This window comes from Gambusia affinis, linkage group LG19 (genome assembly GCF_019740435.1).
Source record: "Gambusia affinis linkage group LG19, SWU_Gaff_1.0, whole genome shotgun sequence".
In the NCBI taxonomy this organism is placed as follows: Eukaryota; Metazoa; Chordata; class Actinopteri; order Cyprinodontiformes; family Poeciliidae; genus Gambusia; species Gambusia affinis.
Genome location: NC_057886.1, coordinates 17,662,828 through 17,674,624, shown reverse-complemented (window position 1 = coordinate 17,674,624; position 11,797 = coordinate 17,662,828). Strand labels below are relative to the sequence as shown.

At 42.1% G+C, this 11,797-nt stretch overlaps 1 protein-coding gene and 1 long non-coding RNA gene across 10 annotated transcripts in view; one reads left to right on the top strand and one right to left on the bottom strand.

The window, feature by feature from the left end:
- Positions 1 to 19: 19 nt before the first annotated feature.
- The window catches only part of ezh1 (enhancer of zeste 1 polycomb repressive complex 2 subunit), a 22,771-nt gene continuing 10,993 nt past the window's right edge, over positions 20 to 11,797 (bottom strand). For both annotated transcript variants that reach the window (XM_044098975.1, XM_044098976.1), the window contains exons 12-20: positions 5,442 to 5,533; positions 4,823 to 4,851; positions 4,595 to 4,720; positions 2,754 to 2,932; positions 2,560 to 2,655; positions 2,402 to 2,483; positions 1,766 to 1,846; positions 1,602 to 1,686; positions 20 to 1,499 (exon numbers count right to left, since the gene is read on the bottom strand). In XM_044098975.1, coding sequence (XP_043954910.1) covers positions 1,439 to 1,499; positions 1,602 to 1,686; positions 1,766 to 1,846; positions 2,402 to 2,483; positions 2,560 to 2,655; positions 2,754 to 2,932; positions 4,595 to 4,720; positions 4,823 to 4,851; positions 5,442 to 5,533 — 831 coding nt within the window. In that variant the 3' untranslated portion in view covers positions 20 to 1,438. The remainder of the gene's footprint in view (positions 1,500 to 1,601; positions 1,687 to 1,765; positions 1,847 to 2,401; positions 2,484 to 2,559; positions 2,656 to 2,753; positions 2,933 to 4,594; positions 4,721 to 4,822; positions 4,852 to 5,441; positions 5,534 to 11,797) is intronic.
- LOC122821239 overlaps positions 5,543 to 11,797 on the top strand; it is a 9,819-nt gene continuing 3,564 nt past the window's right edge. For 4 of the 8 annotated variants that reach the window (XR_006368978.1, XR_006368972.1, XR_006368973.1 and 1 more), the window contains exons 1-2: positions 5,543 to 7,053; positions 7,498 to 7,636. This is a non-coding gene — a long non-coding RNA (uncharacterized LOC122821239). The remainder of the gene's footprint in view (positions 7,054 to 7,497; positions 7,637 to 11,797) is intronic. The other 4 variants (XR_006368977.1, XR_006368975.1, XR_006368976.1 and 1 more) reach the window with 4 other exon arrangements.

Here is an 11,797-nt window from a genome sequence, read left to right as displayed (position 1 = left end):
ATAATGCATCCAACATTCATAAAATATAAAGTTAAACTTTTATTTTTATAGGCATACACTATACAAGGCATTGACCTTCATGTTGTTCAATACTACTCAGGGAGACCTCGTTTGAAATTAGCAAGCTTTCAATGAAATACGGTACATTTACAGTGCTTTGCAAATGTATCCACGCTCCATGTACTTTATTTTAAGAATTTAAAATTTTACAGAAACAAATCAGTTTGTAGTGATTTTATGTGATAGACCAACACAAAAAGCATAAGGAAAAAACATACACATTAATTTTACAAATAATAAAAAAAGTGGTGTCTTTGATAATCTGATGTCCATTATGTGTGGAGGAAAACCAACATTCATCCAACATTCATAAAATATAAAGTTAAACCTTTATTTTATTCAACATGAAATAAAAGTTTAACAGGCTTTCCTGTTTATTCTGACAGGAAAGCCTGTCAGAATAAATATGAAAAATTAAAACATCTAAAATACTGACTTGTGACAAGTGGAAGTTCACTTTTCAGCAGACATTAGGTCAGTTGTAAAGTAGATACAATGCTTAAATGTTTATGTTCAACATTTTCCTCATTTCATCTCAGCTTAAGCTATTTTCCAGGGTGGAACTGATGAAAATATCAATCTGTTTATGTCCAAAGCTGTTGGAGAAATACCACAAAAGTGGCCACTATTCATTTCATTGTGGACTATTTTGTATTGATCTATTACATAAAACCCAAAGTCGGTAGTTAATGTGACAAAACAATGAAAGGAGAACAAATGAAAGCAGAGTGAAAACCTTTGCAAGACACTGTATAATAATGTGGACCTCATAAAAAGAATGGTAAATTAAATGTTACACAATGGGTAATTTAGCTTTTTCTTTCTTAATAACCTTTCTCTGTTTTATTATACAACTTATCACATGCAAATTATATCAGCTTTTTAGTGAATAATCTTTTGGCACATTTTTTAAATGTTAAAGGAAGACATTTACTCTTAATATTTAACTTTATTATCATGGTATGATGATGTTTATATGTTTTCTGTATATACAACGATCTGAGTACCAATTCTGAAATTTTGTGAGGTAAGACCTCTTCTTTGCCATCTAAAGTTACATTCAGTCAGTCGGTTTGTCATCTAGTTGCCTATTTTTGCAGAACATTGATATAAATAAGCTTATTTCATGGCAGAAATGTGTTAATGATGCAAGCTTTTCAGTGGAACAGTCAGGGTATAACGTTATTATCCACAATACTATGTGACTGAACAGGAAAAGCATCTGACTGAAGCTAAAGCACTTGGCTAACACGTTTAGTTGGTGATGTGTCAAAAGACAGCACATGCACTTCACTGATCTACATTTTGTAAGCTGAAAAAGCTTGCATAATGTACAGAGATGTTGAATGAAGGCCAGTCTACAGATATAGTGACAAAGCTAAGTCATGTCCACTTCCCGCTCTATTCCCACGTACTTCAGAGCATCAGCTTGGCTGTATCTGTGGGTGGAAACATTAAGTCAAGAAGCAGGTAATTGAGCAGGTAAAAATGCATAAACTGCATAGACAATGTAGAGTCACAAAAAGGCCTGAAAACCCAACCTGTAGTCAAAGAAGAGCTCTTCCCCCTGCAAGATAGCTCGCTTGGCGAAGATTCCAATACGGTGGTCTCCGTTAACCATCACAACTGCATTGGCAATAAGAGCAACATCAGTGAAGGAAGTCTTTAGAAAACCTTGAATTCATTCTGCCAATGAAACACTCACCTTTAGCATAGCAGTTGGGGTTAACTGAATGATTTGCAAATCGAATTTTGTTCCCCTTTCGTGTGGCATCCACTACAAAATCTGTAGAGACAGAATTAAAAGGTTAGTTCAGGATTTTTCAAGACTTGTAGAGTTAGAATTGTAGAAGTAGTTTTCATATGTTTGCAGCAGAAGATAAAGCCAGAGTACTTATCCGTAAAGCTAAAGTTAACAGGAAAACAAAAGTGAGCTTCTATGATCTTAAAGTCTCAACAAATCAAAAGAATTTATGTCCATTTTTAAGTAAAATTAAAGAGATTTGCATGAGACGATTATTAATGAAGAAACCTATTTATTAATTACATTAGAAATGGTGGTTGGTGGAGGTATGCCACAAATGATCTTCTTAGGTCAAACATGAACTGAAAGTGGAACATAAAAAGTGTTTTCCTTCTGACTAGCCAACAGCTTCAGAGTCCAGGTGCAACAAAGTTGAATATATATACTAAGTGAGCGCGCTGAGTCTTCTCTACTCCAATTACGTTTTACCTTTATAAGCTTAAAACAAAACATCACTTCAAACTACCTTTCAAAGCAATTTCTGATTCCAACTTAAACAAATAGTAAAGCCTTGCAGCAAGAATAGAAAAAACCTGCCGTTGTTCAAATTGAAAAGAAAGCTTGACATGTATTTGTCGTAAATCCTTCCTCGTCGGTCTGCCTCATCTTGAGAGATCAGCTGCAGATAGAAATGAAAGAATTAAAATCAATCATAAGAAACTGTGAAAAAATCTAATTAAACCGCATGGACTTGCCTCTCCACAGTACTCAGAGATAAATTCATTCTTCTGCACAGGCTCTTTGATGAATGTTCCCCAACCAGCAACATCTGATGGAGCCAGCAGGAGGTGCTGAAAGAGAAGCCATAAGTAGGAGTTTTCCTTCATGATGCACAACATCTGAATATTGGATCATTAGTGTAGCACCATTGTCTGGAACTTTCATGAACCTTTTTAAGGCCTCTTTGGATGCTGCAGTTCTTACAGGACACCACTTTGCTGTCCCAGTGGTCGGCAGCTCCACAGGTCATGCAGAGATCTGGGTCACATTCTCGTACGGCCAGGTAGCATGGACACTGCTTGGTGTTGCACTGGGTTTTACAACGGCAGCCCGGGAAACGGTTCTGGCCTGCAAAACATTTAGATACAAGCAAACTGCTTGACCAGGTTCTAGTGCAATTGCTTGTTAACACATATAGTGACTGTCAATTGCATCCACAGAAACAAGGTAAGGATGACTTGGTGAAGTTCAAAGGAGCTTTGAAAAGGGAATAAAACGGATTTAAGGGACTTTGTCCGTGGCAATTTCATTGATGCAAGACAAACTAGTCTGAGTATTTCAGAAACTGCTGATCTACTGGGATTTTATGAATTTTTTGGGGTCTATGGAGGACAGTCCAAAATAGAAAAAACATCCAGTGATACCTTGTTGATACCAGAGATGAGGGAATATAGGTCAGACCAGGTTGAGATTACAAAGGGCAAAAAGATGATTGCAGAACATTTTCTCTAAACATATGAGTCAACCTTAAAGCAGATAGAATACAATAGACAACACAACAGGTAGCACTAAAAATTAACTGTAACAGATTGGAAAAATATTGCTTGGACTAATGTGTTTTGACTTTAGCCACAACATTCAGATGGGGGCGTTAAACTATGGCATAAACAACGTAACAGCCTGCATCTGTTTTGCCTGTGGGGGCGGGGGTACAAGGATATAGGGGATATTTTTTGCACATTCTTGGGCACTTAGTAACAAATGAGCAACTCTTAAACACCACAGCATGGTATTGTTGCTGACCATGTCCATTCCTTTGTGACCACAGTGCACCCATATTCTGCTGCTATTATAGAAGCAAGACAAAATATATTTTATTAATATTTGATACCTTGTTTAATAGTTGAAGTAAAGTGTTACGGAAGCGCTGAAAGATAAAGGTATCTGATCCTGTGTACCTAATAAAGTGGTTGGTAAGGCCATATAAGAGCCCTCTACTGGCAGAAATACTGACATACAACTTTAAAGAGTGCAACATCCTCTGGGCAGAAAAAGAAAAACCTTGAGAAATAATAACCTAAATGTTTTATTCATAAGAAAAAACTATCTACAACATAAGGCCCAGACATATTTTTTATCTCTTTTAGGTGCTCTTTAATCCCCCATTCCTTTCCTCTCTGGGTTTTATATGTCAAGCTTTTTCAGGCTGGAAGAGTTTGACTCATACTGATGATGCTGTATATCAGGCACAGAGCCTCTGACATCCCTTTGATTCTTTTCCAAGTCTATGGAGCACACACATGTGGAAAAGAGGGCTGCTTCCTGTTTGGCAGCGGTGTTCCTCTGCTACGGGAAAAGGCGGCGTAACATGGAGAAGGGAGGAGAGTGAACAAGGAAAAAAAAGTTTATTTTCCAAGCCTTTCTCTTTATCTGTTGTTAACCCTCCAGAGGGTGAATTGCAAAGCTGATTCCACCACCATGCGGACATTGTGGGAAAAGCTTCTCTGGGTCACACCTGCTGTAGTGAAAGCCTAATTATAAATGCAGCTTTGTGGTAAAACACAACCATCTATTCCCACCAAAAGATGATAAGTTTATATTTCACATTCTACATTTCTCCTCCTTTGTGACAAGAGGGACTCAAAAAAAATAAAAAATGCTTTCAGCGATAACCATGGTAGTGACCTAGAAGAGCAGACTGAATGCAACTACTGTTTGTGAGCAGCACAAGTAAAAACACCCATTTTCTGACAAACTCTTGACAGGTGAAAAGCAAACGGTGACACTCACACTCCTGTTCACACTGACAGAACTTCTCACAAAAATTCTGGGTCATCACACAGGGGCAGGAGCTGTCACATGGGTGGTCAGGGTGGTCACATGGCTGATAGTTGTACACCTGATTGGAGGAGTTATCTGGAGCAACATGGGGAAAAAGCAGAAAGATCAACGCTACAAGCTGTGCTAAGTGTTCCAGGTCAAAGAGAAGAAAAAAATCATATGTGAAGATAAATTTACCTTTTTTCAGCTGAATCTTTGCCCATAACCTACAAGAACAAACAAAACAAACAGATTCTATTTATAGATAGAAAAATACAATCATCAAATAACAGACAGATTAAGAGTATATATACTAAAATTTAATTCTAGTTATTAAACAATTGTAAAATGCTTTCTATCTAAAGACACTTTACTCTTCCTCAATGGGCTTGTAAGGACAGTGGATAGTTTATTGCATAGAGTTGTTAACTTTGCAGTCATCATTCATAAAAAGCATGCATGCCATTCCAGTAAAAAATAAAGACTCCCATTTAAGAGTAAGAATCAGTGGCTGTGACTGAATGGGTTTGAAAGGCCAGATCAGTAACATAAAAAAACCCCTAAACCTTACTAAAGAAAAACTAGAGTTAATGGTGAATGATTATGTTGTTTTTGATAACTGGACAGAATTTTTTTATGCTGCAAATTTGCCGTTACCGACAGTCTCTTTTTTCTATTTTTTTTTTATTATTATTTTCACCTTTCTTTGATGATGGACTATGCACTACTTTGTCTTGGTTTATTACCTAAAATTTAAATAAACTGCTTTTCAAGTTGGGTTTGAAATGTGACCAAATTATAACAGACAGCAACTTGCCTGTGTTTCCTTTTCTTCTTTTGGGGTGAGATGCCTCCATCTACCAAAGGAACCCGGTGGATCAGAACCTCTTTCGCTGCAAACTCATATACCTGTGAGAAAGGTCAACAACAGCCAAGTTAACCAACAAACCAATCACACATACACATAATTACAACAACTTTGTCCTCATAGGAATGACATTGTGCAATATTGTGCAATCTGTGTACACTACTAAATAATCTGTGACAAAATGTCCTGCTTTGTTCCATCTTCTGCTTTCACAACCAGTGCAAAGCAACCAGATGCAAGAGTGTATCTACACACACACACACACACACACACAAACACACACACACACGAACCACCTCTGGCTGCCAAAACCCAGATTTGGCCTCTTCCCCAGGACACAGACATGCATAACGGTGCAGCTGGTTTCAGCATTTTCACAGAGTGACGCAGTAGGCGGGACATCCGCAACATAAGCAAAGCTATTACAGTCAAATACAGATTTTGTTGCTTTCTGATAAAAAATGAGACCTCCAGGAGTAGAAATAAAATAAAGAGACTGGATCAATGTCTCTGACATGGATCAACACTGAAACGCTGACCACTAACACAACTAAGAAAACAAAGACAAAAATATTAATAGCAGCCCCAAAGAAACTAAAATGACAGCAGATGTTGCTTCTTTTAAGACTTGCATTACATGCATACATGAGAAATGTCACATCTGGTAAGAATTCCTGTTTATGGGGCCACATGCAATATAATTGTAGCAGCATAAATGGTACGCTGCCACTTTAAGAGCAATTTCGGCTGCTGCATATAAGCAGGTATCCACCTGCCACGAAGCTGCTTGCGTCATGACGTCGTATCATTTTGGTTCCTGTGTCTGCTGAACTGTGCTGGGTAAGCGTGGCTGTTTCTTTGTTTGTTAGCTTTAATCTTAGTTATTAACATAGTTTGGTCTGCTCTGTTTAGCTTCTTTCGTTGCTCCTCCAAAACCTGGACTGATCTGTTTGTGTTTGCTTGGTGCTGGGAAGGTAAGGGCTAGCGTGGCTAGATAACATCCACCCCATATAAATAAAGCCTTCACACAGCATTTTGTTACAGCTGCGCTGCATAGGCGGAATTGTGACTCCGTTTATTTGGCAGCCTGGTAATGCAACAGGTAAGCGGCTATCATAAATACTAGTTTTCATCAGCAGTTGTATTGATGATCTGTTCTATTTTTTTAGTTTCCTGATGAGTCTTTGACCACCATAACACTGGATTTGACACTCGCTGCTGTTTTGCCTATAAGGAACTGTTTTGCCTAAAGAAATTCTTAAAAGGACCTATCTGGACTTTCCCCCTGCTGTCGGGAGCATTGATGACACTACCATCCGGAAAAAGTGCAATATTGTAGCGCTATTGTGCCACTGTTTTACTCATATTGTTTCATTTTTGTCTTTCTTTTAGGGACTGAGGCTTCTGTGGTGGCGGTGGTGACCCCTGGTGGCGGTGTCTTGTTTTGTGTGTTTTGTTGGAGCACCTTTTTTTTGTTTGCCGTGTTTTTGTAGTGTCCAGGGTGATCCCTTTTCTTCACTGGATGTTGCCCCTTTTCTCACCACTTCCCCCCCCCCCACTGGTAAGCCTCAGTTTCCTTTTGAAATTTAAATATTTTATAATCAATTTAATTAAAGATGCATTCACTGTTTTAACCATTCAATTGTAGATTATTGTGATTCTTTTTAAAGAAAAGACATATAGTGTTTAATAAACTTTTGTAAAACTATTTGAATCCTGTCTCATTTCCAGTAGAGCTTACCTGTGTCCTTACTATTTTATTTTCCTGGAGTTATTCCAGGTGGCGTTGTCGGTATCCCATATTGACTTTAACATCTTACATTTGGGTTTCATAAAAACAAGAAAATCCATCCACCCCCCAGGTTGCCACAAATTGGCGTTGTCGGCAGGATTCTGCTGTGTAAAGTGAGACTTGATTCTGTAGTTGTTTTTGTTTTGTTTTTTTTGTCTGTGTAGTGGTGTTGTATTTTGTTTGCTTTGGAAGAGAATTGTGTTGTGTGTACAGGCAAAACAGCAGCGAGCCCATTAATCACAAAGGATCCAGGTCATGGAGGAGGAGGAGATCCAAGAAATGCGGGACTTGATTGCCCAATTGAAAGCAGACAACGAACGATTACGACAGGAACAGTCACGCTCTGCCCCAGGTACTTCTACTGCTCCTTCTACTCCCAGCACATCTCAGAGTGCGTTGCCTGCCCCGGGTCCACCTGTGTCAGAGAGGTTGGTGTTTGTGCCTCGTGACAGGAAATGTCCGATGTTCCGGGGAAGATCAGGAATAGGGTTAAATGAGTGGTTGGAGGAGGCTGAGGCCTGTATGAGGGCACGCCACTTATCACCTGTTGATCAGGCCTTTTATTTGTATGATCATCTGGAGGGTGAGGCACGAGAGGAACTTAGATACCGTCCTAGTGCTGAACGGACTGATCCAGCTTGCATTATTAGAGTGCTAAAAGAGGTATATGGTTGTACCGATTCCTATGTCTCGTTGCAAGAGGCTTTCTTTTCTAGAAAGCAGCAGGAGGGTGAAACCCTTCAAGAATTTTCCCTTGCACTAATGGGATTAATGGAGAGGGTTAAAGTTTCTGCACCCACTAGCATGGTTAATGCTGCTGTATTGTTGAGGGATCAGTTTGTGGAGCATGTTTTAGATGGTCCACTGCGGCGTGCATTAAAACAGTTTGTCCGGGAGAAACCTGCAGCTACTTTACTTGACGTCAGGGCTGAAGCTATTAGGTGGGAACGGGAGGGCTCATCAGGTGGTAGTAGGGCTCGCAGTCTTTCAGTTCCATCACTTGGATTTCAGTATGCTGTCCATGGCACTTCTCAGATTAGTTCAAGGGATCAGGGGTCAGAATTGAGGTCTCTGCGTGATATGTTGGCGCAACAACAAGAGCAATTAAATCAACTCACTCAGAGCATTGCCTCTCTTGGTCAAACTCACCAACAGAGTCGTCCCCCTCGTAATGTCCCTATAGTCTGTAGACGGTGCCAACAGCCAGGCCATTATGCTAGGGAATGTGATGGTGTACGTGTCCCTTCCCATTTTCGCACTCAAGGCCCTCAGCAGCCCTCGAATTCCCTGCCTCATACCTCTGCGGTCTCGGAAAACTAGTGCCCACTGAATTGTTGAGCCGCAGTTCGGGTGGGGCCACTATTGGCTCAGTTACAGCACCATATAATGGTATGGATACGCCAAAGCTTGTTGCATCGTGTCCTCATTTAGATGTGTGTTTGGGAGGTGTTCAGGTGCCCTGTCTAATTGACACTGGTTCTATGGTGTCAACCCTGACAGAAAGTTTTTTTAAGGATCATTTCAAGTCTGGGGGCCCTGATGGTTTACGCCCTTGTCACTGGTTGCAGCTTAAGGCAGCAAATGGGTTAAATATCCCCTACCTTGGCTACATAGAGCTTAGTGTTAAACTTTGTGGCAAAGACATCCCAAACTGCGGGGTTTTAATTGTAAAAGATCCACCTGGCAAAGTGGCTCCCACACCAGGTGTTTTGGGCATGAATGTAATCCAAAAATGCTATCATGAGCTCTTTGTGCAGCATGGCGCAGGGTTGTTCAGTCAGGACAATGTCCCCCAGGCCCCTCATGAAATCTGGCCCGCATTGCAAAAGTGCCATCAGGCAAGCCTGCAGGGCCCATCAGACTGTGTGGGGAAGGTAAAGGTCAGAGGTCGTGCAGCATGCAGGGTCCCAGGTGGGGTTATGAAGCTTGTGGCTGCTACATGCTCTGATCAGCTGTCACAGGCTGTACTATTTGAGCCTCCTGAGGCAGGTTTGCCTGGAGGTTTGCTTGCTTCTCCTGCCCTGGTCCGTGTGGTGCGAGGCACAGCCTACATACCAGTTGTTAATGTAGGCTCTACAGATATTTTGCTTTACCCACGATCGTTGTAGGTACTCTGCATCATGTTAATGTTATCAGTCTGCCTGCCGGTGTTAAAGAAGAGCCCTCATATACAGCTATGGTGTCCTCTCAGGTTGTAGCCCCAACAGTGCAGGACCAAATTGAGGCCATTGACCTCTCCCAACTGCCCAGTACACACCAGGGGCAGCTGAGGACCCTTCTTAGGAATCATTCATCAGTTTTTGCAGAAAATGACAGTGATTTGGGGTGTACGAACAGAATTAGTCATGACATACCCCTTATTGATGAGACCCCTGTAAACCAGCGATAAGCGATACCACCGTCAGACTATGAAGCAGTAAAGAATCACATTAATCAGCTACTTAGTACTAATGTGATCAGAGAAAGCTGCAGCCCCTATGCATCTCCCATTGTGCTAGTCAAAAAGAAGGATGGGTGCCTGAGGATGTGTGTGGACTATCGGCAGCTTAACAGCAAAACCCGCAAAGATGCCTTCCCATTACCACGCATTGAGGAGTCGTTGGATGCACTCACAGGTGCTTGCTGGTTCTCTACCCTGGACTTGGCAAGTGGATACAACCAGGTACCTGTTGCAGAAGCAGATCGTCATAAAACGGCGTTCTGCACCCCATTTGGTCTATTCGAGTGGAATAGAATGCCATTTGGCCTCTGTAATGCGCCCAGTACATTTCAGAGACTTATGCAGCGTATTTTCTCTGACAAACAGAATCAGACATTATTGCTGTATCTTGATGACATAGTTGTGTTTTCTTCCACTGTGGAACAGCATTTGGAGCGCCTGGGGATGGTGCTTGGACGCCTGAAGAAAGAGGGTCTCAAGGCAAAGTTGACAAAATGCTCTTTTCTTCAGCCAGAAGTTAAATACCTAGGCCATGTCATTTCTAGCAAAGGTGTTGCAACTGATCCATCTAAAATTGAAGCAGTGGCTAACTGGCAGCGCCCCAGCACATCCACAGAGCTGAGGTCCTTCCTTGGGTTCGCCAGCTACTATCGGCGGTTTGTTGCAGGCTTTGCCAAGCTGGCTGCGCCCCTTCACCAACTAGTGGCACAGTTAAGCAGTTCAAAAACAAAAAAGCGGCTAAGACAGGACATCGCAGAGGGCTGGACTGCAGAACACCAACAGAGCTTTGATGAATTGAAAAGGAGGCTAACTACCTCACCTGTGCTAGCCTACGCTGACTTTTCTCTGCCTTTTATTCTAGAGGTTGATGCGAGCCATGGTGGTCTGGGGGCTGTCCTCTCCCAACAACAGGACGGGGTGGTGCGTCCTATTGCTTACGCCAGCCGAGGATTAAGGCCAACTGAACGCAATATGGATAACTACAGCTCCATGAAACTTGAATTTTTAGCCCTTAAATGGGCCATGACTGAAAAATTCAGAGAGTACTTGCTGGGCCATAAATGTCTTGTGTTCACTGATAACAATCCCCTCAGTTATCTTAGTACTGCCAAGCTGGGTGCCACTGAACACCGATGGGCTGCACAACTTGCCTCCTTTGACTTCAAGATTCAGTACCGGTCAGGGCGTACGAACAGGAACGCAGATGCCCTTTCCAGAAAACATCCATCTACCGGAGAACAGGTTGGTGCTCTTCTTCCAGGGAGTAGCCTGCCTGAATCCCTGCAGCTGATGATGGAGAGACAGGATGCTACGCAAGCTGCCATTACAGTCCTCCCTGAACGCACCACAAAGGATATGCAAGAATTACAACATGCTGACCCAGTTTTGCAGGAACTTTGGACCTTCTGGGCCCGCAAGAAACAACCTGATCGCACAGAGCGAAAGAATTTATCTTTGTCTTTGTTAGCATTCCTGAGGCAGTGGGATCGCCTGGTGGAGAAGGATGGTGTCCTCCACCGCAAGACCTTCCGTCCCGATGGTGCTGAGGAGATGCTACAGCTGTTGCTGCCCACAGCCTTGAAGGAGGAGGTCCTGACGCAGGCTCATCAGGACCATGGCCATCAAGGTGTGGACAGAACTCTCTCACTCCTGAGGACAAGATGTTACTGGCCAAAAATGTCCTCTGATGTTGTTGATTGGTGTAAGTTATGGGAGCGATGCCAAGTAGCCAAAGATACTCAACCTCGTGCACGGACCTACATGGGCCATTTGCTGGCGTCACGACCCAATGAGATTCTGGCAATGGACTTCACAATCCTGGAGCCTTCTCAAGATGGGCGGAGAATGTGCTCATCTTAACTGATGTTTTAGTAAGTACACCCTGGCCATACCAACCAGAGATCAACGTGCCTCTACTGTGGCTCATGTCCTGGTGACCGAGTGGTTTTCAAAGTTTGGGGTACCAGCCCGTGTTCATTCGGACCAGGGCGCAATTTTGAAAGTTCCTTATTCAGCAACTTTGTCAATTCTATGGCATCAAGAAGTCCAGGACCACCATACCACCCTGCTGGA